Source organism: Rhinichthys klamathensis, unplaced genomic scaffold (assembly GCF_029890125.1).
Source record: "Rhinichthys klamathensis goyatoka isolate OS25496 unplaced genomic scaffold, OSU_Roscu_1.1 h1tg000123l_1, whole genome shotgun sequence".
Lineage (NCBI taxonomy): Eukaryota > Metazoa > Chordata > Actinopteri > Cypriniformes > Leuciscidae > Rhinichthys > Rhinichthys klamathensis.
In genome coordinates this window covers 1,714,950-1,724,022 of record NW_026606660.1, presented here as the reverse complement: position 1 = coordinate 1,724,022, position 9,073 = coordinate 1,714,950, and the positions used below count along the sequence as shown (strand labels likewise).

Here is a 9,073-nt window from a genome sequence, read left to right as displayed (position 1 = left end):
GAGAACTGTAAAATTCATCAATTGTGCATATGGACTGTATGTAGTGTATTTGTGCACAAGCCACAAACTCCTGTACACTCCACTGCACACTGAACAAGCAAGACACAAGAGTAGTTTGCATTATGACGCATTTCTAGCTAAACATTTGATGTATGCATATAGTTATTATACAATAACACATTTATTTGAAGAGTTGTAGTCTTAGATGAAGTGTTTGCTTTTGCAAAAGATGTGGCATTTTGCATGCTATGTGGTTGTGTGGTCTTCCAGGAAATGGAGCTAGTTTCAGAAATTGCATGTAAGCAATTTGAAAAAAAAAAACTAAGTGTGTAGTTCAGCATTTTGTGCACACATGCACCATGAATAATCAGAAATCATGAACAGCCATGAAGCTTATTCATTTGACAAGCTTTTCCCATTGCACTCCATATATAGTTGTATTGGTTTGTTTCAGTGTCTGTAACCCAGAATCTTTGTGCACAGTTGTAAAATACTGAAAGGCTACTAGCCATGTAAATGAAAAGCAAGACAAATCAACATTTTACAGCTACCTTTATTTATATAAAAATACAAAACTTAAAAAAAAAAAGTTTCCATAGGAAAGCAATATAAATGCAATCCCATCTCTTTCGTATCCGCTTCAAATGCATCAGTGGCATACAATTCAGATCAATAATACATATTTCAGGTCAATAATCGTAATGTTAAGTTACTAATCAAGTAAAAATAAAGAAATGGTCACTGAGGAGGAAATCTGTGCGTGTCTTTATGGAGGGCGAGATCGAAAAGCAGCCATTTCATGAAATGTTCTCCCAACAAGCTCTTAACGCTCCTCCATGGAAAGTAGCATGTGTAAGAGGGTGAATCAGTTCAGGAATAGACCTTCCTCCAAGAAAGAATAACAGAAACAATTAAACCTCCCTTGTATCCTCCACCCAAGTATCTGGCCTCAAATTACAAGTATATATGTAAAGTATATATATATATATATATATATATATATATATATATATATATATATATATATATATATATATATATATATATATATATATATATAAAAAAAAACAAGTAGAAAAAAACTAAATTAAGAAACAGCCACAGGACTGTCAGACAAAATTGTGCGTCTTTCAGGTCTGCAACTTTTACAAACAAGAGGCAAAAGAGCTGCATTTAGAATAGTTAATTAAACTTATGTTGTAACTTAAAAGCACAAATTTGGAAATGGACCTCAAGACAGTGTTGTAAAATGCATGTCTGAATGAGAGCTGGCTCAAGCTGTGGTGGTCAGAGAGTCTCACAGCACGTGAGTAGGGCTTGGCTTGGCTGGCACGTCCAGGGTGCTCTCGCGCCCGCAGTGCGATGGCATGTTTCCAGAGCTTTGCTCCTCAGCAGGAAGTGGAATCCCCTGGTCACGGATCTGCTGCATGCACTGCCTACAATGAAAGATCAGTCAGTCAAAAACAGCCTTTTCCATTAACGATTCTTTTAGTACAATAATCTGTAACACTACAATAAGGTGCATTAGTTTACATTAGTCAATGTATGAACTAACAAAGATTACAATAAGGTGCATTAGTTTACATTAGTCAATGTATGAACTAACAAAGATTAAGAAATACTGTAACAATGTCATTGTTAATGTTAGTTAATAAAAAATCCAGCTGTTCATTGTTTGTTCATGTTAGTTCACAGTGCATTAACTAATGTTAACAAATATAACCTTTGATTTTATTAATGTATTAGTAAATGTTCAAATTAGTATATTATATCAACTAAGATTAATAAATTCTGTAGAGGTATTGTTCATTCTTAGTTCATGTTAACCAAGTTAGTTAACTGAACCTTATTGTAAAGCGTTACACAATAATGATAATTTTTGTTTGGATAGAGGTATTATTTTTAGATATTAAATAAAAATATGTGTTATTTTAAACTAAATATTTAAGAAATTCAGTGTTATTTTAGATCCTACTGAACATTTTAATAAGGTGTTTGGTCTACATCAAACGAAAGAACTTAAAAGAACAGTTAACATCATGAAAATGACTTCCCAAGCCCAACTTACCAGGCTGTTCGGGACATGATGTAATAAATATCGGGTTTCTGGAAGCCATTGAAGGTGGAGGATGCGGCTACAGTGTAGGCACCCATGTTCTCGAACAGCAGCCAGTCGCCCACCTGCATGTCCGGCAGGCTGCACTGCTCCACAATGCGGTCGAGCCCATCACAGGTGGGTCCCCAAATACTGCATGGGTACATGCGCTCATCAGGCTTGGGTTTCTACAACAGAGTACGGGTTACGGGTTAGTTTTAGAGAATAAAAAACCATCATCGAACTAAAAAAAAATCTGATGGACTAAAACTCATTTCCACACCTTGTGCAGAGTGGGCAAGACATGCGCATGGTCGTACAGAATGCAGTTGAAGGAACCATAAACGCCATCATTCACGTAGTACATCAAGGTTCGGTCATTGGTCCCATCCTCTTCTTCTGAAGTGGGGAAAAAAATTAAACCAAGTCAGTCATCACATTTATTCATATGGCGCTCCAATGAGGATTCAATTCAGGTCAATAATAGTGTCAATACTGCAAAGTTAAAAAATTACACAAAAAGTTCAATTCAGCTAAAAGCAGCTCTATAGAAGACGAGTGTCATTATTCAGCTCAAGTCAGTTCAATGTTGATTAAATTCAGTTCAATAACAGTGACGATGCTGCAAATTAGAGTCATAACCCATCTCAGTTCAGTTCAAATTTTCTTATCCGATAGTGTCAGTGCAGTTAAATCGATATTGCTGAATATTAAGAGCATATTAGAAACAAACATGGTTTTGGATGTTAGCTTTTACCGTCAGAGGCTGATTGCTCCTTCATGATGACCTTTTTGGCAATGATGTTGACCGCCAGTGTGTATGCAGACGCCACGTAAAAGCGGCCAGGTTCAGAAATGATCCTCACGCCGGAGTCAGCAGGGAAGTATTTATCCAGTGCAGGGTTAATCACAGCAGCGATCTGCAAAGCAAAAAAAAAAAAAAAGTTTATCATCTAAACGTCTTTGATCACCCAAAGTGAAGATGGTGATTAATTTTTTTTTTTTTTTTTTTAAATACCTCTTCAAATTTCAGTTTGGTGTCATCTGAGCCTGGAAAGCCTCCACCAATATCAATCAGGGTCATGTTATATCCCAGCTCCGCCTGGTGGACAATGCATTTTTCAGATTAATTATACACTATCGCAGAAATGAGGGCGTTTTTTGAATTTCTACAGTAAAAGGCCACTCACCCCCATGTCAAACACACAGCGTGCATCTGAGATGGCCTGCCTGTATGTCTGCGGATCAGTGCATCCGCTGCCCACATGGAAACTGACTCCGATCACATCCAGCCCAAGCTCCTTCGCCCTCTCCAGCAACAGCCGGCTGCTCTTTAACGTGGCACCAAACTTCACACTTAATCTGCACACGGCCTTGGAGTCGTCAGTGGCGATACGGAGAACCAGTCTGCAGACACAGAGAATGGGTTTAATGGTCATGAACACCTTGTCACAATCTTCCATTTCTTTTATTAGTCTGTAGTGGTCAACCAATATTTTGGGAGGTTTTTTTACATTATCGACATTATAAGTGTCATGAGTGGGACTTTCATTTTTGATTGAGAACACCTGAGCACAGGCTTAGTCTATTTAACAGTTCATTTTTTAAGTTTAACAGATTTGTTATATAAAAAATGTTTTCCAAGTTTCACATTTTTCTAAATATTTGTAAATTGCATGTAAAATATAATTGCAGTAATTGTTATGCTTGTTTACTATCTATACATATAAAAGTCTGATTTATATTTATATCAGTTATCAGCCACCCTGCTCTCTAAGATATCAGCAATCAGGAAAATCCATATCGGTCGACCACTATTAATTTGTGTACTGAAAGTGAGAAATGGTTTTCTAGCGACGTTACTCACTTGGCACTATCATGGCATCGTGCAACCTTCATGAGCTCCACGTCGCTGTCAAACGTCATCATCTGCACGCCGTGAGCGGAGGCGTATTTGATCTGAGACACCTGCTTGCAGGGGTTAGCATAGATGATCCTGCTGGAGTCCACACCCACAGACTGCACGAGCTGGATCTCCGTCTAGCAGAGGATTGAAAGTCAGGTTAATACAGGATTAAAGCTGCTAAACATACTTAGTTTTTGCTGCTGAGGTTATTGAGACACATGGAGAAGTCACATTTGCGATTTAAAGGACTTGAATGAAGGATCTTCCATACCTTGCTCGCACAGTCGAATCCCGCTCCCAGAGACGCCAGTGTCGAGACAACAGCCCTGCTGTCGTTGCACTTCACTGCGTAGAACGGAGTGATTCGGGGTAAAACACGCAACCAACGGAGGTGCTTCTTCAGGACGTCACCCAGGTCAGCCACGTAGAAGGCATCTTTGTCATCCTAAAGGAAGAGAAGAGATGTGATCAGAACTCTTGACTGTATATGCAGCCCCATTTAGGAACAAATGGAAGTATATCAAGATTAATTATAGTGCACGAATCTCATGAAAACGTGACCGTGTCACATTTCATCACAAAAACCTTGTGCATAAACAAAAGGAGGCATATTTTTATATTAACATTTATTATTTTTTACAGCAATTAAAGCAAGACACCACAGGTGAATAGGGTTAAAAAAAAAACGACATCATACCTCCCAGCTGACTGATTATATTAACTTTAGATAAAGCCAGATTCAAAATTCTTGTTTTATTTTGTTGACATATTAAAGTTCTCATCACTCCATAAATCAGACAACACTGTCAACAACCAGAAAAAAAAAAAAAAAAACACACCACCTTTTAGAAATAAAATGTTGTATAAAATCAGGCAAAATATATATGGTGGTAAAAAACTCTGTAAAAACCTTCATAATAATAATAATAATAAATATATATATATATTTATTCAGACAAGTAAAAAAAAAAGAAAAAAAGAAGCCAAATAGCCCCAAATCTCAAAATTGCCGAAAACACCATTCCTTGCCTTAGGCGGACAAGTAGGAATGCAGGTATAAAAGAAAGGGTTAACTCACCGATAAGGATGACTCGTTGATCTTCTGTTCCACGATATCCCGTGCACAGAATCCCTCCTCCAGGAAGGTGAAGTCTGAGTCTGATCCAGTCAGTGTGGTCATCGTGTTTGTTCAAGAATTGATTGCAAAAGAAACTGTAAAAGAAAATGACAGGGGTGTTATAAAAGTGACCTCTAAGATAACAGACTTTACTCGGACAGATAGTCTTTCCTTGAATTCAACAGCCACAGTGTCCTCAAACAAGCACCTTATCTTTGCTACAATGACTCTGTACAGGACGACTATCACAGCTACTGTGCGGTTACAGTCTCAATTTAAACTATTTTAATATAAAGGAGATACCACTACAGTTATCATTAAGTTTTTATTTGTAAATTCCCCATTGTCGTTTTAAATTTAAAGTCTCAGTAATTTTATGGTGTCCTTTTTATTTATTTACAAAATGTTTATATACTTTTTTAATAGAGTTTTATTTCTGTTTTAGTTATTTTAGCACATAAGGAAAACTAAATGAAAATGAGGAATGTTTCCTTGGCAATTAGCATTCATTTTATTCTCAGAAATTCATAAACTAACAATTGCGAGTTATAAAGTCCATTTATGAGGGAAAAAAAGGCACTTTTTTCTCAGAATTGCGAGTTTAAATCTCTCAGCAACTCATGTTACCCCCATTAACAGGGTTTCATAGCTTCATAGCATATAGATTTCACTAAAAAAAATATCTCTGCGCTTCTCTCAATATCTACTTAATGATTTCATTATAGCACTAAACATTACAAACATATTCACATTCAAAAATTGTCCAAGATTTAAGATCCTATTAATTTCCTATTTTTTAGGTCACTTATAATGGCTTACCAGATGAATGGAAGAGATGGAATTATAATATGCTAACAGACGTCAGACAGCCAGGGAGGTTCACCAGTGAAGTTGAATCCTTTCAGATAAACCTCAAGGCCAGGGCCAGTGTGTACTTCTCTCAAGCAAGAATTCTGAAATTGATTAAAATGACAAGAAAAATTATTACGTCGTACTCTTTACAGTCTATTAAAGTCTAAAGAGAATGTAATAAATCAGTCCAATATACGAAGTTTCTGGTAAGTCACATTGCGTGTGAAACTTTCATTGCATTTATTAAAGTTACAACACGAAATGTGTCGTTTATCGTAACAGACAGACCATATCGTGTAAGATTAGGAAGTTGTTTCTCAACGGAACTGGAACCCGCACACATTTTTGGACACGACGCCGGGCACTTACGTAAAGACAGAGAGTAACATTAGTCCCTCCCCTTTGAAGACCGCGACTACACCAGTTACCCAATAAGGAAACGCTCTGTTTGCACAAACTATAACAGGCATTCCAGTCAGCCAATCACTGATCAACTCCAGCCGGCTTCCGATTTCAGCTCAGCCAATAGAATGCAGTCATTCAGGCTAGTCAGGCTTAGGCTTTGCAGCGTGTTAGACTCCTGACTGACTTCATTCATTGATCTTGAGAATAACCGTTAACCAAATAATCAAGATATACAAGTTACTTCGCGCTTGTCAACACAGCTGGTTCCGACAAAAAAGATATTAGTTATAACATTTATAAAAGCCGAAGTTAAAATTGCGCAAGAAAGCGTGACACACACCGGCCACGTTGACTCACAGTCTCACACCACAGAAGGCCATTATGTCATACGCCACAACTACACAAGCCACGATCTTTAAAAGTCAGAAAAACACTTTTAGCGATGTAACTAGCGGCTAGTTTTTTTAATTTATGATTATACTGTACCATACTGAAAGTGTAACGTTATCCTAACATAACGGCTATATAATGATGCTAAATTTCACTCAATAATATCATATAACTCACCTTAAAACGCATTTACAAAGAGTGTTCCCATTAGATCAGACAGTTGAAAATTAATAACGTTGTTCTCCTCGCGCAAAAACGGCTATGGTGATAATCAACTGGCGAACTGTCGGAGTAAAAGCCGGGGCTCGCTCGCAGCCCTATATATAGTGACGTGGTTTCCAAGGTGACGCACTAGCTGAAACCGGCTTCCTCCGAAAGAGCGAACCGGTTTGGTCTTGTTAGCAGCTTGAAGAAGCGCGAGCGAGTGAGTGATAATGGAGGATAAAGAACTAGAACTAGAAGTGACATACTTCCCGCTTCCCAATCAAACAAAGGTACTTACTCATTTGGTAAATAAATTAATAAATATTATACTAAAACCTGTTAATGATACAGAATCCCCTAAAATGAACAACTTGCTAATTTTTTTCAAAAAAGGTTTTGTAGTTTACAAAAAACTCCCAACTGAACTTTGTTGCTAATTGGAAAAGTTTATAGTTTTAGGGAAGTTTGATATACACACACTTACATTTTAGTATACTTTCTATGAGCATAGAAAAGTTTGAATTGTACAATAAGATTGATCTATGCATATCAGTGTTGTCATTGATATAGTAAAACTTCTACAGATTTTCTGTAATTGATATGAAGATGGAAGTAAAATGCAAGTGTTATAAATATGAAATATTAGATTAAAGACAAACAAAAGTACGCACTAAAACTTTAAATATAATGGTAAAAGCTAATTCAAAATGTTAAAATAATACTCAAATAGCACTATATTTTCTCTCTCTCTCTTAAACTATTTGGCTTAAGTCATTTTGGATAAATCCCTCTGTTAACTGTATATAATGAAAATATAGAATAGAATAGGTCTTTATTGTCATTAAAACAACGTAAGATTGTTTAGCAGAGCTCTCACAAAGATTGGTAAAAATAGAAAAAGCGTAAATTTAAGACAGTGGTAAAATAAACAATAGTTTTTGTGCAAAAAAACATCATAGTGCTGTAACAATATATAGTATAGATGTTATAAATATGACAATATATGTAGATATACTTATCCATATGATATATAGACATAACACACATATATATACACATACACACATTATATAGCTATACATACACACACATATAGATGTCAACATAAAAAATATTACTTATATGGAGTAGTACAGTGTATGTGTGTTGGCTGAGGAAGGGTGTTGTACTTCCAGTTCGTGAGACAGGTTTATTGCACCCCAGTGTTTGGAAGTGAAAGGAGGGGAGGAAGATATATTAGGGGAAAACAGTTATACAGCTACATTTGCATTTCATTAGTAACACTTGTATTTAGATCGGGCCAGTGTGGATGAAGATGTCATGTGGAGGAGAGTTTCTGTGCCTTTGTAACTTTGTTCCTTTCTCGTAACCAAAGCAATCTGGTTCCAGTTAAACCTCACTTTCATGACAGCAGCTTTCAGTCCACATGCTGCAAGACCTTGCTGAAGATGCCAAAATGGATGTTTCCTCATCTTTTGCACAAACGCCCCCTTCCGTGTTTTATCTTTGTTCTGCAGACTTTGTTGTCATCCTGCCAGATGTTAGAAATTAGCAGTGGACACTAAATATATCAATCCTAAAACTCCCCATAATCAAAGGAGTAGACTAATCATGGCTATATCCTGTGCACCTGGGCACTGCGCAAACAACGTTTTCCTTCTTCTTTTTGAAATACACTATACTTAAGAAGAAAATTAGATCCATTGAGGCTCAGGAGCATCTTAACATAGATTTAACTGCCTCAAAAGCGCAGTATTTCATACTGTATTCACCATATAGGCCCTTGTAGGTAGTTGTCAAATCAGTTGGCATTACATTAAATGATTTTATCTTAACAGCCGGATATCAGACTGCTGTTATCTTTGAATCCGTCTTTCAATTGTCTTCAAACCAACGGAGTTATCTTGCATATCATCGCAGTTATTACCATGTTTTCAAAAAACTTTTGATTATTGATGTATTATTGAATTACTGGCAGTCACCTCTAATCAATCAATTAATAATAAAAAATACACATATTATTTTGCGAATTCATACAGAATTGTGCTTAAAGGTATTCACAAATGCTTCAAAAATAATCACTATACTGGAAAAAGCCATAAGC

The 9,073-nt window shown here is 36.5% G+C and overlaps 1 protein-coding gene across 1 annotated transcript; it reads right to left on the bottom strand.

Moving 5' to 3' along the window:
• Positions 1-1,107: 1,107 nt before the first annotated feature.
• On the bottom strand, positions 1,108-7,079 carry LOC130088880 (ornithine decarboxylase-like). Its single transcript, XM_056255856.1, has 11 exons — positions 6,943-7,079; positions 5,938-6,071; positions 5,080-5,213; positions 4,273-4,446; positions 3,963-4,135; positions 3,286-3,502; positions 3,114-3,197; positions 2,853-3,015; positions 2,379-2,494; positions 2,069-2,283; positions 1,108-1,436 (listed from the first exon to the last, which is right to left on the bottom strand). Exons 3-11 carry the CDS (start codon positions 5,179-5,181, stop codon positions 1,298-1,300), a joined length of 1,383 nt encoding a protein of 460 aa, XP_056111831.1. The 5' UTR covers positions 5,182-5,213; positions 5,938-6,071; positions 6,943-7,079; the 3' UTR covers positions 1,108-1,297.
• Between the last annotated feature and the right edge of the window lie 1,994 nt (positions 7,080-9,073).

Excerpts from the sequence above, each read along its gene's own strand:
- LOC130088880 (XM_056255856.1), bottom strand. The coding sequence starts at position 5,181 with ATGACCACACTGACTGGATCAGACTCAGACTTCACCTTCCTGGAGGAG. Across the intron at positions 4,447-5,079 it reads TCAACGAGTCATCCTTATCG|GATGACAAAGATGCCTTCTA; the intron begins GTGAGTTAACCC and ends CTCTTCCTTTAG. Across the intron at positions 1,437-2,068 it reads ATCATGTCCCGAACAGCCTG|GCAGTGCATGCAGCAGATCC; the intron begins GTAAGTTGGGCT and ends CTTTCATTGTAG.